Source organism: Camelus ferus, chromosome 10 (assembly GCF_009834535.1).
Source record: "Camelus ferus isolate YT-003-E chromosome 10, BCGSAC_Cfer_1.0, whole genome shotgun sequence".
Classification (NCBI taxonomy): domain Eukaryota; kingdom Metazoa; phylum Chordata; class Mammalia; order Artiodactyla; family Camelidae; genus Camelus; species Camelus ferus.
This window is the reverse complement of record NC_045705.1, coordinates 1,663,021-1,686,210: the sequence shown is the minus strand read 5'-3', so window position 1 is coordinate 1,686,210 and position 23,190 is coordinate 1,663,021. Positions and strand designations below refer to the sequence as shown.

Here is a 23,190-nt window from a genome sequence, read left to right as displayed (position 1 = left end):
TCATGCAGACGTTCATCTCATCCGAAAACTCCCTCGCAGACACCCAGAAACAATGTTCAGCCAAATATCTGTGTACCCCATGGTCCAGTCAAGTTGACACATAAAAGAGTACCCATTACACTATATATGGCTACTGACCACTTGAAATATGGCTAGGGCAACCAAGAGACTACAATCTTAATTTTAAGTAAGTTAAATGTAAATAGGTATATATGACTCATGGTTACTGTGTTGGACAACACAGTTATCGATCGTCTCAGTCCTAGACTAAAGCCTTGATTGATGCTGTAGGATCATTCAGACTACTTCTCCAGTTGTCTAGCTTCCACCTGGGCTTGAAATACTCCCTGTGAGAGACCCCAGCCACCATGTGAGAAGTCCAGCCACCCTGAGACTGCCATGCTGTGAGGCAGTATTAAGGTAGCCACGTGGAGAGCGTACCTCAGGGGAGGGAGAGAGTGCCCCGTGTGTGCTAGCCATCCATCCCCTTTGAAGCATCAGAAATGTGAATGAAGAAACCGTATTGGGCCTCTAACCCATTCGGGCCTTGAGGTGACTTCAGCCAGAATTGCCACCTGACTAACCGTATGAAAGCCCCCAAGCAAGAAGCTCCATCTAAATCTGCAGAACCGTGAGCAATAATAAATTACTGTTTTAAGCCACTAAGTTTTGGGGTGATTTTGCAAAGCGCTAAATATCCAGAACAGAATTTACTAAGGAATCAAGGTTCCCTATTTCTCTGGCTCCCCTAGAACCCAGTCTTCTTTCTATTTCCTGCTTTCTTGCTTTTTGTGGTGTAAACTTTTATGCTTAGAACTAAACTTGCAGTTTGGGAAAGTCACAGTTATCTGGCCTTCAACTATTTGGGTTTCTGACCCTCGTATTTAAACGGCCTTCCTGCTTTCAAATAGGCCAACTTGGACCAATATTTGCCCTTTTTCTTCCTTACTAAAGGCCATAACCAGTTAATACAATCTAACACCTTGATCTTTTTCAACTGATTGTCCTGTAAAAAGTCTAACTCCAGAGGGCATATACCTTTGTTTCAAGATCAACATTTTAACATCTGCTTTGCTACCAGAAGAAAATGGATGGGAGGGGAGAGGGATGTGTTGGGTACATAGACCCAAATGATAACTGCTGTATAAACAATACCTCTTACGCGTAACAGAACTGTCATGTAGTCAGATCTTGTGTAAGTGATGACTTATAAATTGTGCTGTTTAACATAATTGTATAACCTTGAACTTTACCCCTTAATCATATATTTTTTAGTCCAGTGAGCTCAATATTCATAAAAATTTAAAAAGAAATGCGAAATGTCATGAGAATAAATGTTTAGGACGAGTTTTACTGTTAGGATTGCTCTCCTTGGGCATTTTTGTGTCATTGACCTTATGAAGGCAAATTTTGGATCTGAAAATCTTATTAGGACTCTGCTACATCAGTGATTTTTTTTTTTTTATTCCAGTTCTAAAAACAGGTGGAGTTGGCTATGGATAATTCATATGGTTTCCATCAACAAAGCTCATGTAATAGAATTTCATCTGAGAAGAAAAACAACTTCCTTGTGTCAGAAGATCATGGACAGAAAATCTTAAGTATACTACAGAATTTTAGAGAACAGAATGTCTTTTATGATTTCAAAATAATCATGAAAGATGAAACAATCCCATGTCATCGTTGTGTGTTAGCAGCATGCAGTGACTTTTTCAGGTACTTTTTCTTGTCTCCGGATCCCTCAGATTTTATGATACCACTAATTAAATTATTTTTTGTGACTGTACTCAATTTTTCCCCCACAGAGCATGGGACAGTAATTTTTAATACTTTAAAAAAGCTAATTGGAACCTAGATTAACTAATGATTTTTGAATAAGAAAATTGAAGACTGCCTTTTTTAAAGCTCAGGCCTTCCCAGGCTAGCATTTCCCAAAAATCTATGGAACGTTAGTCCCTTGAAACGTTCTGGAAGAAAGTTGTTTTGATATAGGGTCAGTTTTGTTTAGGGGATCCCTGCACTGTATCATTTAGAGAAAGAGGAAAGGACAGATTGAGCAAAAGTGGAAGCCACCTTAAAAAAAAAAATGAGTCTGAGAAGAAAACGCATTTTGGTTATGTATTATTACATCCATGGATTGTCCAGGGGTGAGGAACTCTAACCCAGAGAATTTCTCTTCTCATTAGCCAAAATAGTCCCACAGTAGGGAAAAGGACCTCCAGAAGCATTTCTGGAGAGCATCCATTTTGTTCTGATTCGAGGCAATCTTCTGACTATAATTTGGTTCCCCACGTAGATCATCCCACAAGGAGTGTCCTAATCATGACACTAGGAATCCACTGGGATGACAACGGGTTTCTGATTCTTCGAGGTTAAGGGTCAGACACATACCTTAGTACTATGGTAACTGTAACAAGGCAATACTGTCCTGTGAGGCTTAATTGGCCAAACTTCTCTTGCTGACATCCTGACCATCAGCCCTCCTAGTCATGCTGCAATAAACTCAAATCCTAATTGCACTGTTCTGCACTATGCTCAATTTTAGAAGCAATTTTTATTCTAAGCAAGCAGGGTTTAAACCTCTAACAAGTAAACTTGATAAAAACAGAGTAAGATTTAAGATATAAGAACACCTAGATGCAAGTTAACTTATATTGGTTTTAATCCTTAATTCCTGTTACACTACCAACATCTAATTAGACTGCACCCTTATTGCTCCAGAGTAAATCTTAAAGGCTGTACTTCATTCAGCAAGTTTTTGGTATCTGTTACTTGCTAAACACCTGTTTCTGCAGGGGTTCCTGCTTTATACTGGGGAGCAGTGTCTCAGAGCTGCATCACAGTTTACTGGGGACAAAGGGGGCTGCAGCTATCACTAGCTATTTACCTAACTAGACTCTGTCTTCATTTATTCTTTTTATTTCTTCTCCCAGTTAACCTAAGTCATTCTTCAAAACTCCACTGCAGCCCTGTTCTTATGCTCTCTCAACTCTCAGGTTCCACCAGTTTCTTCCCACCTTTCTTCTAACCCCGTTTTTCTTCCAAAGAACCCTTTTTGCTCATTTATCCTTCATAGCACCTCTTCATCAGAGGAGGCTGTACAGTATCATGGCTAAGTACTTGGCCTCTTAATGCACATGTCCTAAATCTAAATCCCAGCTCCACCTCTTATTAGACTTGTGACCTTAGGTAAGTTACCTGACCTCTTCAGGCTTCAGTTTCCTTATTTGTAAAAAATTAAGATAATAAAAATAGAACCTAACTCATAGAGTCATTAGGAGCACTATAAGGAAATGAAATGAAGAAATGAAATGAGTATGTAGTGATTAGGTCAGTTACCATGACACTCAGTTAATGTTAGCTGCAATAATAATAATAATAATAATAATAATAATAATAATAATATTATTATTATTTCAAAACCTAGCTCCCCAAAATGGAAATAAATTGGTATGAATATGCAGGTTTATTTCCCTAGAAAGTTTTCCTGTAAACAAAATAAGAAGTACATATAAGCGTTTGAATTGGCAGTCTGCTACTCTTTATGTTGAAATTATTTATTAATTAAATGTATCTTCACATAATTCTTGTCTGTAGTTCTTTGTTCAGCCCACTCCTAGCTTTTTAGGGATCTACTTTCAATTTTTAAAAATTACTGTTAGAAAAATATATTTTTTAAAATTTGAAGTAACACAAATGACAGTTTTATAATGATCTAGATCCTTGATTATATATAGTATTTTACTAAATGAATATATGATGTTCATAAAAATATGTACAAATGTAGATAGAAAATCTGTCTAATTGGCACTCTTATGATAAAGTTACTAATTCATAATTTTGTGTTATGACCAAACTCATTGGAATATTGGGATATAAGCTTACTGGAATATTGGGGTATATAAAATAAAAGTAGCAGAAAAGTACACAGTGCATGATAAATGCCCTTTATAGTATTTTTGGAAAATGAAAATTACGATTGAAATGTAAAGTAACTGGAGACAAGACTGAAAAGGAATCATGTTGTATAACCGTTTTATGATAACATGGCAAATTTGAGACAGAAGTTAACTGGATACTTTAAAGATGAGTAGGAGGAAGTATAGAAATATGATACTACACGTGTCTTCTCCAAGAAAATGTGGAAGCTGATGGTAAATTAGAAATACGTAGGATGATAGAAAACATTTATTTTCTTAAAATGATATTAGCAGCTGATACTTTGCATGTATTTAACTCAGCTATTCCTCTTACAATGCAGTGAAGTAGGTACTACTGGTCTCCCATTTTCAGATGAGGGATTTGAAGCGCAGAGAGGTGGTCACCTCCCCAAGGCCATACAGTTAGTAAGTGATGCAGGCAGGATACCCACCTTGGCAGCTCTGTTCTAGAGGCCGTGCTCTTACTACTACCCTCACTTACAGGGATCTTAATAATCTCACATAATTATCACAGTTTCTAAATTGACATACATTACTGAAATGCCCTGCCTAATGTGTAACATGTATACATCTTGGTCACTGTTTTTATTTGTTACTGTTTATTAAGAAGTATTGAATACCCACTAGTGAGAAGGTGCTTCCTCATCCTTTTCCTAAAGCCTGGGCTGTATCTAGAAGGCTCCTCACACTTCTCAGTTGGAGGCTAGTGCTTTTTTTAGTAGCTTTAGTTAGTTACCCTCTAGAGTAGGCTCCAGTAATGAAAATTTGTTTTTCCCTGGAGGGCTTGGGCACCCACGCAATGCTCACAAGGGTGTTCTGGACAATATGGTACAAATACAAACCAGGATTAAACTAGAACCCAAATCAGATGATCTTCAGTCCTAATGAATGTTCAGCTGGCCGTCCTTAGCTCTCCGAGGCCGTGCTGTCCTCTTTAATCTTAATCTTTTTTTGCAGTTCTGCTGACAACCATCATAATGGGTTTGTTTAAAGTATAAAGATGAATAACTCTGGATATGAAGTTAATATAAGGATGGATGGCAGTATTGTTCTTACCAAAGCCAATTGTAAAATATATCTTAGTCTCCTACCCAAACATTTCTAAATAATTTATATTTGTGCTTAAACTGAGCCAAAGTAGTTCCCAGCTCCTTGGAGTTTTACCAACTTTACCAAAGCTGGTCTGATTATTCAAAGTTGGGGACCCATCTCCGTCTCTCAGTGGCTATTTCTACGAAAACTTATTTTTAGCATTTTTGGTTTGGTGATAACACTGTTGTTTCATTTTATAAAATTATATTCCCTTTTTCCTAAAGTGCTGCATGAAGTATGTTCTTAGATGTGTATTTAAGTTTATCTTCTTTGGTGGATTTCCCCACACAGACACATTCATTGGAGACATCTGGTACCTCACTACATTCCGTATTTCACATATTTCACTCCTACCAAATTGAAAATTATTTTGAAAAAGATTTTTAAATCCTAAACTCAGAAGCTTGATAAATTTTAAGTAATTTTTATTATCACCTGCAGGGTTGATGCTGTTTAACCCATAAATAAATTAATTCAGCTCTTAGAGAGATTTTACTCTAATTTTATGAATAATGTATGACAACATCAAATCAGTGTCCAAAATTTGAATCTTTTTGTAGCCTTCTTTGAATTATTTGCTGTAGCTCAGCTATAATGTATATATTTTGCAATACAAGAGTTATGTAATATGTATGTTTGACAGATAAGTAATTTGGTTTCTGTTACAGATATTAAAGTAATATATTAGGGTGCTTTTAAAATACATTTCAGAAATATATTTTAAAACCAACCTAAGAGTAGAGGAAACCTCTTCAAGGTAACGTCAAAAATTATCGTGGGATAACATATTCCTGTTTATTTGTTCTTCTGTGTTCTTTGTTTTTGCAGGGCTATGTTTGAAGTAAACATGAAAGAAAGAGATGGTGGAAGTGTTACCATTACTAATTTGTCCTCCAAAGCAGTAAAAGCGTTTCTTGATTATGCCTATACTGGAAAAACAAAGATAACAGATGATAATGTGGAAATGTTTCTCCAGTTGTCATCGTTTCTTCAAGTTTCCTTCCTATCCAAAGCTTGCAGTGACTTTTTAATAAAAAATATCAATCTTGTCAACTGTTTACAGTTATTATCTATCTCAGATAGCTATGGCTCTACCCGTTTGTTTGATCATGCTTTATACTTTGTACAACATCACTTTTCTTTAGTATTTAAATCCAGTGATTTCTTAGAGTTGAATTTTGGAGTACTACAGAAGTGTCTGGAATCAGATGAATTAAATGTTCCCGAAGAAGAAACTGTACTGAAAGTCGTCCTCAGTTGGACTAAACATAACTTAGAATCAAGGCAAAAGCATCTGCCTTATTTGATTAAAAAAGTAAGATTATATCACTTATCTGAGGAGACACTTCAAGACTGTCTGCTCAATGAAGAGTGTTTACTCAAAAGCACAGACTGTTTTGACGTGATCATGGATGCGATTAAGTGTGTGCAAGGTTCTGGCGGACTTTTCCCTGATGCCCGACCCTCCACAACTGAAAAATACATATTTGTTCACAAAACTGAGGAAAATGGAGAAAATCAATACACATTTTGCTATAATATTAAAAGTGATTCATGGAAAATACTGCCACAGTCACACCTAATTGATTTGCCAGGATCTAGTCTGTCTAGCTATGGGGAGAAAATATTCTTGACAGGTGGTTGCAAAGGGCCGTGTTGCAGAACCGTCCGGCTCCATATTGCAGAGTCATATCATGATGCCACTGATCAAACCTGGTGCTACTGTCCAGTCAAAAATGATTTCTTCCTGGTATCAACCATGAAAACACCAAGAACCATGCATACATCAGTTATGGCTCTCAATCGGTTATTTGTCATAGGTGGTAAGACTAAAGGCTCTCAGGACATTAGAAGTCTCTTAGCTGTTGAATCTTACAATCCTCTTTCCAAAGAATGGATATCTGTTAGCCCATTGCCCAGGGGCATCTACTATCCCGAAGCAAGTGCATGCCAAAATGTAATTTATGTTCTTGGATCAGAGGTAGAGATTACAGATGCTTTTAACCCATCACTTGACTGCTTTTTTAAATACAATGCCACAACCGATCAGTGGTCTGAACTAGTGGCAGAGTTTGGGCAGTTTTTTCACGCAACACTAATCAAAGCTGTCCCAGTAAACTGTACGCTGTATATATGTGACCTTTCCACCTATAAGGTTTATAGTTTTTGTCCAGATACTTGCGTTTGGAAGGGTGAAGGATCTTTTGAATGTGCAGGCTTTAACGCAGGTGCAGTTGGCATTGAAGATAAAATTTATATATTAGGTGGTGATTATGCACCAGATGAAATCACAGATGAAGTCCAGGTCTACCACAGCAGCAGGTCCGAGTGGGAGGAAGTTTCACCAATGCCAAGAGCCTTAACCGAATTTTACTGCCAGGCGATTCAGTTTAATAAATACAGGGACCCATGGTTTTCTAATCATTACTAAAAGTAGTTTGTGATTAGACATCCTAAAACTATTACAGCTTAGAAACCTGCAGTAAATCTGTTAACCTTAATTGTTGGTAAAAAGGTCTTCACAGCCTAATAAAATGCACCTTCTGTTAGAGAATTACTATGAATGTACACCATCTATGAATTAGCAATTTCCAGAAACTTAAAATACAGAATACATTTTACCAAAAATTACACTGTATTTAATTTAATCTTGTAGAATCTAGAATACTTAGTATTTTCATATGTAAAATAAAACTCATAGGCTTTGATGTTTTGATTTTTGAAGTACTTTATCCATGAAAGACTAGTTAAAAATGAATCCGAGTTAACAGATTTGTGCAATTTAAATGGGAGGAATCTCTTTAGGTAGTAAAAACCGTTTATTTACACTCTGTATTACATGAAGTGAAAAATAAATTAGAGGTGAGAATTCTACCTTGTTACTATAGGTATAAGAGCTGTTGAATTCCTATTTTTTCCAATCATTGGTTAGCTGCTTCTAAGCCCTTTCATTTCTTTCATCACTTTTAGTCAGGAAATTTCTGAAATGTAGTGTATTTCCCCTGCCTTCTAAACTGTACAGTAAATATGGTTTATCTCTTTTTATGATTCAACTCTTCATTAAGAGCATAATGTAACCGTATTGTTATGCCACAATGCCATTGGCAGTTACTGAAATGCCTTAAAAATTGCTGATTGTCTTAGTTGTCAGTGTTAGTTCGTTTCATTTTCCAGCAAGATTATTTCTCGTATTTTCTGACTCATGCTCAGTAAAGTAGCATTCTTGATTTAATTAATTCTAAGTTACAGCTGACCTGAGTTTATCTTAACATTGTAACCCATGGAGTGAAGTTCTTGAATTATGGGATGATTGTCCTAAAATACTTTTTTCCTATCATGTTGCCAGTTTCCAATGTGAGGATGTAGAAAATCTGACCTGTAGAAAAGTGGATCACCCTTGTTGACATTTCTTATACTTTTACATGTCCAAATTTGAGTTGTAATAAGAAATTTCAGCATTTCAACTAGTACCATGTCAGCTTCCTATAGTGATATATACCAGCTGTAAAGCACTGTGTATGTTTACTACTTCAGTAAGTTATAGTGAATTATTTCCTAAATTTAAAAATACAACTGGGCTTTCGGTATTGATAGTAGTACTCAAAAACTTGCATCTGATTAGATGTTTAATCATCTTTAACCCGAACAATGAAAGAGTATTAATCATCCTTGTTCTCAGCTAAGATGATTCTGCCTTGTAAGAGGACATGTTTCTTTAGTCAGTCTTAAAGGTACAGGCATTTCAGGTTTTAAGCCTCCTGATTTACAGCTCAGGTAATGTGTAGACTATTTCTCTGGAATCAAATGTAGTTTCCCATATACTGTAGTAAATGTTAATCTGTTGTAAATATACATATTCTTTAGATGTAGAAATATACTGAAATGCAGGTCTTTTACCATATAAATTTATGCAATCATAAGCTTCAAATATATTTTTCAAAGTAGAACAGGATATTAGACTAAGTTATTGTGCAGTTCCAAAATCGGAGACTGTCCCTAATCCGATGACGGTTGCATACAAAGTATTCTGCAGAACTGGCGGCTTCCTCCCTATCTACCTTTGTTGGCTCTGCTCTTTTTCCTCTGTGTGCATGTGTAAGAGAAAAAGAAACAATTCAGGGGAGGCTTTCTTCTGTGTGAATGTGTGGCTTTGAAAACAAGTTATTTGAGAAAGAACATAATACTTTGGGTGACCTGTATGTGGATTTACTAAAAGTCTTAATTTAAGCATATATAAATGAGAGTATGTTAAAAAAAAATAAATAAATATTGTTTTTAAGCAATGACTCTAGGAATTGTTCATCTTTCCAGAAAGGAGAAACTAAAGCAAAGTAGAATCCTTTCCTAATCTTGATTCATTATTATATCTTGATTTCTACCATTCTTCTCATTGGCCATTGATTTCTAATAATGTTACTAGAAATATCCTTGTTATCAAAGCTTAGATGGCTCCCTCTGCATTTGATTTAATACACTTTCTAATGCACAAAGCTTTCTGCCTTAGTTTCCAAAACTGCTGCAGGTCACTTGTTAATCATTTTCATTTGTTGCCATCCCTTTACATCTGTACCTGAGTGCTCTTCATCAGTTGTAACTGCAAGAAAAGGAGTCTGTCTGGTCATAAAACCCCAAACTCCTCCTGTATTTACTGTTTGTTTGTTTTCCCCTGGGCACCATCACAATCTGTGCTGGGCTTGGCTCTTGTTCTCTCTAATTTTGCATCATCTGGTAAAGGTAACACTTTAATTTTATCTTATCAAATGGTTATTGAAAAATGGTTCTCTGTGTTGAAAAATCCTCAAGGAACCCAACCATGTACACACATGGTCATTGACTAAGTTGGTTATCTCCTTCTGATCTTGCCAATCACTTTGGCTTCACTGAGAACCATATATATTATTCTGGCCTCACCTTCCATTCTGGATCTCTGACATGCAAATCTCAGTGATCTCTCAAGTCTGTTCTCAGTACCCTCAGGAGGAGCTGTTTTTCTGTCTGTAAGGTTAGGAAGTAACTTCCCTTTATCTATGACTTCTTCCTTTAGTCTTTTTCTTTTTTTTCTTCTTTAAAGTCTACTTTCCTTTCATTACCATCCTTCAGCCAATGCTGCAGTGTAAGAGATAGAATAATTCTGCTCCTTATCCAGATTGCTTTCATTCTTGTGGAAAATACTATTTGGCATTTCTAAATCCTTTAGTATTTGTCTTGGTCCACTACATTTGGATTATGCACGCAGAAAATTCTAATACAGTAGTGTCTTTTAAAATTGGAAGTGGGTATGTGCCACTATTAAATATTAAAAAGATTAAATTCAACATTTATATAAGGTCAAAGTTAATGAACATTTAGAGCAATCTTCAAACTTGATTTACTGTGTGGAGCACCTTTTGTTCATCTGTTACCTGTGAGACTAAGCAATATGTGGAATATTTACATAATCAAAACTAACTACATTCCCATAACACTCAACTCTGGTATGGGGAGGGAAAGAGGTCTTTATCATAGTAGTATTTACTCCATGTTACCCTTGGAAGCTAGAATATTGTTTGAGAGCAACCACATCCTGCAACATGGTTCCATCTTTCCCAGATACCAGTAAGAGCAACTGAATAGTGTTCAGTGTGCCTCAAAGCATGTGATTTGAAAATCAGAGTCAAAGAAACAGGAAAACATCTGTTTAGATTTGGAAGCAATAAATATAATGATTAAATATATTGTTGAATATATGATGTTACTTTTAGATCATCCTTCTTGGTTTAATTGGAACTTGTGTTTGGAAACACATATTTAGAATTGAGTGTATAAGACTCAAGTGTCTTCCAATGGGCAGCTCTTTAGGGCAACCTAAAAACAAAGGCTAGAATTTATAGGGAAGCAGCAGATTTTGGTTCAACTTAAGAAAAAACTTTTCTCCACTTTATAGAGCCATACTTAGAATAAAACTAGTTATCAATGACTATGGCATGTGGCAGGTGATTAGCCCAGTAAATTCCTACACAGGAGTACACAACCAAAGATTTCTACATTCTATTTACACATTTTCACCTGATTGCTTACTGCTTCCATTTATTTAGCATTTGGGTATTCTCGGTAACTTGAGTTCAATGATTCTGCATACTCAAGATTGCAGTAAGACTTGAGTCTTAAAAGTACATCATTGTAGGAGCATTTTTATTGAAGGAAATTTGTTCTTTTTTTTAATTACTCAGGAAAAAGGTCTGTAAATGGTGCTGACATTTATAGTGAACTATATATAATGTGGATTTTTCCTTCTGTCTACCGTATGTGCACATTTGTTTTATAGTGAATAGAAGATTTTGAAAGACCATTATTTAAAATTTTGTCCTAAATTATTGTTCTTATTTCACTGTAGATGTAGCTATATAGCTAAATGTAGTGATTCTAATAAAAAATTCTGTGATTTGAAAGGATATCTTTATATCTTAAAATTCTAGATGTATTTATAAATTATATTTAATGATGCTGATGCTTAATCAGATTTAAAACATAAATAGAATTTAATCACAGGATGATATTACACACTTATCAAAAGATAACTCTTCTAAATCATAGACTCACATCAAACTTGAAATTCACCTTGGAATCTAATACAGCTCCGACCTGTTAAAGCCCCTCTGAATTCTAAAACACCCTTGACAGATGATTTTCTTCCAAATTCTAATTCAGTTCTTTCAGGGTAAAGTGCTCACTACCTCCATTTTTTAACAGGTCTATTAGAAAGTTCTTTCTAACATTGAAATGTAATTTTACCCCCCTTGTAATAACTTTCCATCCTTGGTCCTAGGTTGCCGTCTCCGTAAGTATTAGAAACAGCATGTCTTCCATTCCTCGAATATCAAGGCTTCATTTTCCTTCTTGTTCAAATGCTTAACACTTTAAACCTGCACAGTGGCTGGGATTACATGCTTTCTCTTGTATAGTTGCCTCAGAGAATACATCTTAGCTCTATGGCTTTTTTTTTCTTTTTGGTGTGTTGAGCCTGACCAGCATTGCAGAATCGCTTGATAATGCAGGCATCTCGTTCCCTTAAACATTTCTCTAGCTCTTATAAACCCAATATGGGTTAGAGCCTTGTATCTCTTTCCTTCTACTCCCCATCAACATAATCATAAATATATATCTTCTGGGAGAGGGAGTCTAAAGCCAGATTTTAATATCTTTCAATTATTTGTCATTAGATACGGTTTTCAGAATTTTTTAAAAACAATTCAAAAAGAGACCCTAAAAAGTATACCAAAAAATAGAAACCAAAGCAGTCACATTCTTGGTAGTTAATGAGAGGACAGTTTGCTCACAAATCAATAAAGACCAGCCTTATAGTAACAAAGTCCAGAGATTCATCTGTACTTGTTTGTTTAGTTCGATACAGCGTGATAGTTCCAGAAAACAAGGCCATTACTAAATAACTCTACAGGTCAGGTAGCTTTATTCATCTCATTAACTTTTTGACAACATTCCCAATCATAACTGTCTAACTAGCTCAACAAATTATGCTATTGGTTCCAAAAGTAACAAGGTTATTCGAATAACTCAGAGTACAATTCTCTTGAGTATCACATTGTGGTGTAAATATTTCTTCACATGTTTGTCTTCCTCATTTAATGGGAAACTCTTAGGAATAGTGACATATATTTATCATTTCTGGACCTAGCAATTAGCACAGTGCCTGCATATATAATAAGACATCTAATAAACTGACATTCTGTTGAGCCAATATGTGAAGCAGAATTTATTATAGTTATATTGTTACTGAATAGGTTAGATATAACTGTACATTTTGCAATTGTTTTAAGGTACAAAAGAGATTATTTTGATTACATTAGGATTTTGCATTTTAGAATGCTACACATTGTACTTTAGTTATCTATTAATGTATGTATTCATTCTCTTTGTAATATTTGATATCTTTCTCATGTTCAAAGTCTGGGTTAGGTAATTTATACAACTGTTTGTTAGTATATGTTGTATACGAGCTTCTGTTAGTACGTGGAAAAGTTGGTAATGAAGTATTTTTTGAGAATGTAATTGCATTCAACAGTGCATTGCCCACCTTTGGAGAACATACACAGTTGTTTGTACAGTTGTATAGTGTATGTATAATTGGTTCATGAGATTATACATTGAAAATAATTTATCCACTGAATTTTTAGTGCTTAAAGATTATTTGTTCTCCTTGAATTTTAATTATAATATTTAATTCTGTGTTTCCTTTCAAATGCAATAATAGATAAGGCAGTGACTGAAAGTTTCATTAGTAGACATGCAACCCCCATTTCTCCTATAAGAGCATAATAGCTTTAGTGGCTTTTTTCCTACTTAGGAGATAGTGCTCAAAGCTACTTAACATTGCATATCTAAGTAATTTACTTCATGTCCCTATTAGTAGAAATATGGGCTTTTGCCGTATGCTATGAGAAATAAAATCAGCATTTTTTTCAGGTCCATGTTAACCATATTAACATGCAGTAAAACATTTCAATTATATAAAATAATTACTAATGTATTAAAATGTATCTCAGAAATGAATACCTATTCTGTTTGTCTTTATTGTTATTAGAAATTAAAAAAGGTAGAAAAAGGTGGGTACTAAGGCTCTCATTTTCTTGCCATCCCCTTTCTCAGATGCCCTGAGTGGCTCTAACGAGGCTCAGCATTCCCGGGAGTGTGGTTGTGGAGGTGGGGGTACTGTCAGAAGGGGCTATGGTGCTTGTGATGACATGTTCTGCAAAACAGACTTCAAGGTGGACATCCTGGTCGGAAAGAATAAAACACAGCTAGATTTCAAGTGAGTCGTAGGTGGGGAGAGACCTCCAGGCTCCGACTGGGCTAAGAAAGAACAAAGCAAATGTCCATGAGTCACAAAGCAGCAGGAGCTAGCTGAATGTGCAGGGCCAGGCACCGTCCAGCCCTTCTTCACGGCACAGCAGCCATACACGCAGCAGCCAGCTGCCAGGGCATAAGCATGGTTCCTACCTCGTGTGTCCAAAGTGCTCACTGAGGGGGAGCGAGTAAAGGGGTTCAGAGTCTGAGAGACTAAGCAGTGCCATAAACAAGACTTGTAAATGTTACATTGGACAGATGCTCTCAAGTCCAGTTCCTGTAGTTTTCCCTCTTTCTGGACAGGCCCATTTGCTGTCATGATTCTGATTTTCCTCTATGAAGAGCTGTGATTTACTAAATGACCTTGGCTCCCACGTCTCTCTTCTAGACTACTGCCGAGGTTAAAACAGGGTTCCTCTTTGGAAACTCAGCCCTTAAAAACCCAGCTGTCCCTATCATAGCCACAAGAATGCGTAAGGCCAGTCGCTTTCCCTGAACTTCCTAGACTCCCTCAACAAATCCTTGGGCCAACCTTATCGTTCCAGGCTTCTTCCCTTATTACCTCCAATTCTCATGTATTTCCAGCTCTCTGTAGTTTACTTTGCCATCAAATATTGACTCATCTCCTTCTCTTTAATCCTAGACAGAAGCCTTTCACAAAATTAATTAAAAAATGTAAAGATATTGTAGGGAATTTGCCTGTTACCAAGTTGTCAGAGATGCTCCCCTCGAATCAGAGGTCTCCTCCTTGGCCAGCGTTTTCATTCTTGCAAGCTTTCCTCTTAAGTCATTAAACACAATGGCTACTAATCTCAGTCTGATGCACTGGCTTTCGAAGTTCTGTGTCTAAATTCTGAACTGCCTGAATTTGTCCTTTTGCCCCACTACAGGAGAAAAGAAAGGACTCTCAATGACAAAATTTAACCTCCAAACTTACAGGGAATAAATTGCAAAGAGCATTTAAAGTAGCGGTTGGTCCCCTCTCCAATCACTAAGATTTCTAATCACTGAGTAAATAAGAGCTACTTAATATTGTGCGGACACAGTAAGGCTCTTGGGCATTTATAGTGTAAGTTACACATATGTTTTGTCAAAAACTATTTGTAGCAATTCAGCCAATATAGAGTTTAATTGATGTATGTGTATATTTTCCAGAGAAAAATAATAATCCTAAAAAAGTAATTACTCTTTTCACTATGAAAACAGAGTCTTAAAAATGTTTATAAAGTGTTTTGGGGTTTTTAAAACTACAAAATATTGAATTTTTAGGCAATGTGGCACTAAACTAATCTACATAATATTAATTAATTGAACTTTTAATAAATTAAGCTATATTTTAATTACTTTTATAAAACCCATGTTTCCAGGGTAAAGCTTCTTTGCATTTATTAAATTTTGCAGTTTTAAAGATTTCCATAAAGTTTAACGAAACAACTTAAGATAGCAAACAATAATATTAATGAAAAACTTAAGAAATCTGTGGGAGCTATCCTAAAATAGAATTTAAGCATAAATATTAAACAGATCATCCTGGTATTTATCAAGCGCTAGATTTCACCTGGTAAATGTGTTTGCATTTCTTCCAAGTTCAGGACTTGTCTAACCTCGTTTTGCTCTGGTGGTAATTGGTGAATTTTCCAAGGGAAGTTAATTTCCCTTCTCTAACCTTGATCAAAATGTATGGTACAAAATTAGTTTAATTTTTTTTTTTTTAAATCAAGAAAAGCCTTTCTCTAGCCTTTTCAGAGTTAAAAATCCAATTAGACTTAATGTTTTCTTTTAGATATTAACCACCCTTTTATGTTACAAAACATTAATTGGAATTCAAACTATTTATAGCTGTTTTTTAAACAGCATTTTAACAAATCAGTAAGATTTTGGTTTCTTTTACACATACGGTTCACCTGGTATCTACTGAAGAAGTAAAATATTACCACGGTATTCTTCCATTTAAATACAGTTCATGGTGGGGAGGACGTAGCTCAGTGCGTGCCTATAGCATGCACAAGGTCCTGTTCAATCCCCAGTGCCTCCATTAAACCTAGTTACCTCCCCCTCCCCCCCAAAAAGAAAAATAAAGAAATACAGTTCACATTTCTCTTAAAAGCACAAATTAATGAGCACTCTCTTTTCTAGCCAACTTTTACAAAGAGATTTATTCAATGGTTTAAAGCATCTAAATTTCTTTCTTTTATAAGTGAAATATTGAGGCTCTAACCAACAATTTCTGTTATGGGATGTCTATCCAGGAATACATGTGTCAGGCAGTGTTCCTTAAACTCGCTTCAAAAAAACAAAACCAAGACGTCTGGGAGATCTGTTAGAAATACCAGATCCAGGACCTTACCCTTACATTTTGATTTAGTAAGGTCTAGATTTGGGTCCTAGGAACTCACATTTTTAATAAGTACTGCAAATAATTCTTATCAGTGAGTGAGTCTGGAAATATGCTGGGGTGGAGTCTAAGTGCTCAGCTCTGAAGTTAGACAGGTCTGGCCCAGTTTCTTTATGGGCAAAATGGAGACAATATTTGTACCTCCCACAAAATGTTGTTGTGATAATTAAATCAAGTGAGACGTGCATGTTTGGCAATGAGAAATGTTCAACAAATATCTTATATCCTTCCTCTCTTTTTTTCTTATTTGATTTCAGCAGAAGCCATGTTACCCTCTCTCTCCAACATGCTACCCCAGTCTTACATTCTACAATTAGAGATAAACTTTAAAATCTGAAAAGTACCCAAATCTACCTTGGGAGAGGGAATTGATGTCACAACGGAAATCTTAGCCTAACACACAGTTTAGCTTTGACTTGGCCCTAACCATTCCTTCTTAGGCTCAACAATGACTTTCTCACTTATTAACTTACTCACTGAACAACCATTTCTTGCGTTCTTAATGTGTGTCATCACCGTACCAGTCTCGAGGGTACAACAGCAGGAAAATCAGGTGCGTTCCCTATTCTCCTTGAACTCACTGAGTGTTCTGCTGCTTCTGCAAGTCTCCCCAGATTTGGCTTTTGCCTGGTCTCTACTGCTAACACTTTCAATTTGGCCCCATTTTTGTTTTCTACTCTCTGTTTCAGGGCCTTGAGCTTAGTAAGTTCCTTGGCTTCCACATCTGCTCTGTCCAAATGAGAATTCCTTTCTTCTCCTTGACCCACAGCTCTCAAGTTCAATAGGGGCTCCTGTGGCTGATGCCAGATGGAGCATGAAGCCCAAATCTCTTGCACACACATGAGCAGAGGGTCAGACAACTGGATTACAGAACCTTAAACTGTCATAAAATGGGTGAAAGCTCTTAGAAATCTACAAGGGATTTCAAATCTATTGAATATTTTATTTTCACAAACTGCACTGCAGAAGAATGTGTAAATCTTTGAATAAAACTCAAATTTTTTTTCTCCATAATCTCCCATCTGCTGTATATATTCAGTCCTATCTAATGTGTCATGTTGGCAAATTTTCACATATCATGCAGAGTACTACTTGAGTATTTTTCCACCTGGTAAATTAAGTAAGATTATCATTTCTCAACTGTTTCCCAAGCATAGTCTTCATCAAGATAACACAGACTTAAGAAAATATGCAGAGGTCAGCTTATCGATATTTAGAAACACAAAATGAGGATCATCAGTCATAAAAATTTCACTTAACGTGTAATGATCCTTCTCATTAATAATTTGAGCCCTTTTAGATCTTGCAAATGTAACTAATGTGGCATCAGGGAGTCAAATAAAGCAGAGGCAAGCGGTGTAAATTCCATGTGACCAAGAATACTGAGGATACAATGCATGCAGTCAGGACCTCAGGAGTGAGGGGAGGGCTGAAGGCCAAACACCAGTGATCCTTTAAGAAGTGTTAGGTCAGCTGCTGCTGTAAGTGGTCATTCCTCGACCCTGCTCTGCTCAGCCAACATCTCTGGCCTTAAGTGGGCTTCACTTCCATGTGGCCAGGAGCCACGACAATCTATGTCTTTGAAGGGAAGACAGAGCAGAAGGATACCTAATGGGGGATAGGAGAGATCTGGACTTACAAGTTCTGTTCAGCCCAAAGAACAGACATTCACACCCTGAGCCTGGGGCCCCGACTTCCCTGTTAGAAACTTCCACTGTGTCGCAGAGACCTCTCTGAGCAGGGCTGAGAAGCCAGCACGTGACACTAATGCTCAATAAATGAAAATGTTTCTTTCTATTTCTAGTGCCTCAATTTCTTTTGCTGGGGCTGGGGGCAGTCAGCATTTCTGTAGAATCACAGTATCACTGTTTCAGTAGAAAGGCACACGGCATTAAGGTGTCACCTGAGAAAGGCCAGCTGCCTACCCCAGACAGGTCCTCGTGGGATGGCAGGACGCGGTTGCCACCATGTCTAGTCAAGTCACCTATTGCTCCATAACAAACTACTTCAAATTTAATGGCTTAAAACAATCTTCCTGCTCGTGGTTCTGTGGTCAGGAATTTGGGCAGGGCTCAGCAGGGACAGCTTATCTTTGTTCCACATGGACCTCACAGATTCACACAAGGCTGCGGGCTCCCACGTCTGGTGCCTTGGTGCTAGGGGTCAATGAGACAGCTCAGCGCTCGTCCCTGTGTCTTCTCTCTTCATGTGGTCTTTTTCCTGTGGGGCTGCTCTGTCCAGTATGGTCAATGCTATCCACATGTGACTATTCGTATCAAAAATTATATTAATCAAAGTTTTAAAAAATTTTAAAACGTAGTTTTTCAGTCACAAGCCACATTTCAAGTACTCAGTAGTTATGTGCGGCTAGTGGATGCCACATGCAGAGTATCTGGACAATGTGGAGTATTTTCGTCCCTGCAGAAATTTCTATTACACTCCTCTCCAGCAGGAGAACCCAAACTTCTTTCCATGGTACCTAGCTTCTCTCTAATTGACAGCAGAGCTACAGCGCCTTGAGACCGAGGTTTGGGCAACTAGGACACGATTTCTACATCCTACTGGTCAGAGCAATTCACAGAACAACACAGACGTAAAGGGTGGGAAATAGACTCCACAGCAAATAGCAGAGACATGTTGTAAAGGGACAGAAACAGATTATTGAGTGTCATTTCTAACAATCTACCAACATATCAAATCCACCTCTGAGTTCTCTCTAAGAAGTAAGTACTCACAGGTCAGAATCTGGACTCTTTTTAGCCTCTTCTCTCTTTAATCTACACTATTTTTGGCAGTCATAGTCCCTCAAACCTCTGTCTCTGTATCCTCTCTTTCTCCCTTAATTACACGGTAAAGTAAAAACTGCTTACATCCCATTGTCAAACGTCACGATCACTGCCAGGCGTCTGTGGCAGGCTCAAATCCTTTGCCCCTCTCTTGCTTTGCCATACTCACTTCAAAACACAAAAACTGAAGTGATCTGATGAATATGCCTGTAAATTCCCGTCACCAACCCCTTCTACCCATCTACCAGCATCTTTATCCACATACTCTGCCCTCCCCCTTTCTACAACGGACAGACTGTTCTTGTGGACACTCCCCGTTTGTGAGTGGATCAAATCCCCTGTCACTTCTGCAGCTTCTCTTCCTTTCTCCTCCAGCATCCGTTTCCCCACATTTATGCATCCTTTCCATCAGCACACAAACACGTTGACTCCGTATACCTTCCAGCAACTGCTCCATTTCTTTCTTTTTTTTAATTGAAGTAGAGTCAGTTAACAATGTTGTGTCAATTTCTGGTGCACAGCATCATGTTTCAGACATCCAGATACATACATATATTCCTTTTCAGATTCTTTTTCATTGTAGGTTGCTACAAGATATTGACAGAGTTCCCTGTGCTGTGTACTATAAACTTGTTCATCTGCTTTACATGGAGTAGTTACTATATGCAGATCTCGAACTCTGCCCCAGTTCTTTGTATGCATCCACTTCTTACCTTTCTTCTCTCCGGCTTTTGCCAATCATTTTGCCCAAACTGCTTTTGTCAAGGCCATCAGTAGCCTCTTGATACGTCCCTTACCTGAACTATCAGCAGCTTTTTACCCAGTTCATCACTCCCTCCTCCTTGACAAACTTTGCTCCAGAACTCCACCCTCTTCTGGCTTTCTTTTTGCCTCCCTCCATGCATCTCCTATGTTCGTTTCATCTCCTATGTTCGTTTCTTCTCTTCTCACAGATCTAGAGTGCCCTCAGGGATCGGCTTTTAAGACTTCTTTTTTTTTTTTTTTTTTTTTAAGTCTTTTTTTCCTGAGGGGGAGGTAATTAGGTTTCTTCACTGATTTCCACTTGGAGGAGGTACGGGGGATTGAAGCCGGGACCTCCTGGGTGCTGAGCATGCGCTCTACCACTTGAGCTATACCCTTCTCCCTAGTCTTTTTTTTTTTTTTTTAATTGAAGTATAGTCTCATCCATCTACACTAACTCCCTAGGCAATTTCATCCAACAGCACGAATTTATATTCCATCCATCTGTTATCAGATCCAAGTTTGTGCGCCCAACAGTGAGGCCAGACATTTGGAGCAGAAAAATATTATTTCAAAGGCCAAGCAAGGAGTATAGGCAGCTCATGCTCAAAAGACCTGCTCCCTGGTAGACTCGGAGAAGCATTTCTCAGGGCCAGGTCAAGGAAGAGCTGTGCGCGGTGAGTGATCAGCTTGTGCACAGTTCCCTTACTGGTTGATGGTGCCATAGCAGGGCGATGTCACAGGGATTAACACCGTTCACCCTCAGGTTCAGCTCATCTGGGGGCCGTGTGCTAGTGTGATCATGTGGGTATCTTTTTCCATCCCATGGGGGTTCAGTATCTTCAGAACAGCTCAGGAACGCATCAGGCACTGTTGTCTATGTCCTTCAGGGAGGAACTAAAGATTCCCTGACTCTGTTACATTGGCTGGTCTATTGTTTAAATTGTTACCAGTTCTCCTGGCCCAACTGCTATTTTTGTTACCACATGTTCACATTCTTTCAGTCCTTGATTCTTGAGCCAGCCTTTTGTGACTCAGGAGGGGCCTGGAAGACTAAAGCTTTTCTACAAACAAGAGGCAGGTGGAGGACGTGGAAGAAGGGGAGGTCTGTCCCAGAAAGGTCCCAAAGGGCCCTGCACAGTTACACATTTGCTGATGGCTTCCCAACGTACAGTTCTAATCCTCACCTCTTCTAAAGTGCATACATCTCAAAATCCCTACAAATTATCTCCTGTTTCATGTGTAATATTCACCCAAACCTTAAGGTTTCCACAGCTGAAGTCCTAGTGTACTCTCTTACAACTCAGTAGTGGCACCTGTAGCCTTCTGTTCCTCAGGCCAAAGGTTTTGTCAACATCTTCAGCGTTTCTTGTTCACATCCTCTGCCCCACCCATCAGGAATGATCGTAGGCTCTCCCTTCAAAAAATAACCAGAATCACCACTTCTTCGGCCTCCTCCTGGGCCACAATCATATCACGTATCCTATGTGGATCACTGTAATTGCCTCTCGATTACTTTCTTTGCTTCCATTCTTAAACTCTAACAATCTGTTCTCAAAACAACAGCCAGAGTTACCTCATTAAGATGTATGTAGTCAGATCATCTGATTCTTCTGCTCAAAACCTTCCAATCGCTCCAAATTTCTCCAAGAAAACCGAAGCCCACGCGATGCACCCATTCCCTCTTGTCTCTCTGACCTCCTCTCTTCTGTTCTCACCTTCACTCAGCCCTGGCAGTCCCACCCAAGGGCGTTCACAGTGGCTGCTTCCTTTGCTGTCTGCATGGCTAAATCTCTCTGCCTTCAAAGCTCAGGTCAGATGTCACCTTCTCAGTGACACTCACCCTAATACTCTGCTTAAACCTATTACCACCCCCTTCCACTAAAGCCTCCATCCCCTCGCACTCTGCCCTTCCTTTACCCCGTGGCACTGCTCAGCTTCTGACATACTATAGAGCTGTGTTTTATGTCGCCCTCTGATAGGCTTTCAGCCCTGTTACAGCCAGCTTCTTTGTCTGTGGTTCCACTGATACGTCTCAAGTACCTAGTACCTTGTGCACTACAGGTGCCTAACAGCTGAATAACTAAAGGAGATTTTAGAAACCTGCATATTTTGTCTGTATCGATATCAGAACCGATGCCAAAATCAACTTAAATACATTATAGAGCAGTTTGATGATCAACATTATTCCAGATGATAAAATTATTTTCTGAAGAGAAATCAAGGCCAGTTCCAGGTCAAATTGTCAAGAAAGGTTAATGACCCTTTCCCCCTCTGCTAGTCTTCCCTCCTTATCTTACTTTTCTTACTTACACCCCATTTCTAAAGACATATACTACATACACTAATTCCTCCCAATGTATTAGTCCACAATGGCTTGACGTCGTACCTCATCAGGAAAATGCCTGTAGTTTTTTTTATTTTCAAAACTCATAGTTTTCTGAAACTAATGTTTTCTGCCTTTCACATTTAGTTGCCTTGTATTTGTGAATATTAGAGCGGTTTAAATGGCAGTTTTGCAATGTGAAATTCTTTTTATTTGAAGGAGTCTTTCATTCTTAATTACCTCCAATAGAATGTGGTGTCGGGAGTCAGAAGGCTCTGTCACTAGGCTATTGATCATCTTATTGGCTCAGTTTCTTCCTCTGAAAAATACAAATAATAGTAGTGTCATCATCACAGAATCATTATGAGAATTTAGTGTGTTAACATATATAGAATCCTCCGAATAGTGCCAGGCCCATAATAGCACCATACAAGGGCTGCTTTTTATTGTTGGTGCTCCAGTTTTGAAATTTAAGTTGTTTACGTACATTCAGATAAAATTCTATGGCTTTTTAGCTTTGGGTACAGATTTAAAGATAAGAGAACACTGTGACATAACAATTTTTACAACGTAGCTTTGCTCAATGATCTGACAAGTCAATTGTATACTTACTATTACATAAATCAACATATATTATACTTAATGTTTACCTGCTTCTTGTCTTATTTCATTCTGAACTTTCTGAGGACAAAATCTGCTCTAATTAAAATTACAGGGGTCCCAAAATACCTAATAGACTATAGTCCATTCTATGGGTGCTTATTAAACATTCAGTGATAATACTTCAGGATCCTCAGAAACAGTATTTAATGTTTTGTTCTGATATTTTGGTAAAGTAAATTGCATTTTTTACCATAATGTCTGTCTAGAAGTAGAGCTTGTGTATACCAATGGTATTTGCAAGGTTAAATCTATTTAAAGCCAAGGACTCATTTAGCCTTTCCTGTGAACATTTTATCCCTTGACAACTAAATGCATTCATTAAAGACAACATAGATTTGTAGCTCTGCTATTTCAAAGCTGAGTGGATTTTTGTTTGATTATTGTATTGATCTAATTTCTTTTAAA

The 23,190-nt window shown here is 37.6% G+C and overlaps 1 protein-coding gene across 1 annotated transcript in view; it reads left to right on the top strand.

Annotated features, from left to right (window-relative positions):
- Positions 1-13,580, top strand: part of KBTBD3 (kelch repeat and BTB domain containing 3) — a 41,101-nt gene extending 27,521 nt beyond the window's left edge. Inside the window, exons 2-3 of the mRNA XM_006186365.3 lie at positions 1,472-1,716; positions 5,862-13,580. Coding sequence (XP_006186427.1) covers positions 1,496-1,716; positions 5,862-7,464 — 1,824 coding nt within the window. The 5' untranslated portion in view covers positions 1,472-1,495 and the 3' untranslated portion in view covers positions 7,465-13,580. The remainder of the gene's footprint in view (positions 1-1,471; positions 1,717-5,861) is intronic.
- Positions 13,581-23,190: the final 9,610 nt, after the last annotated feature.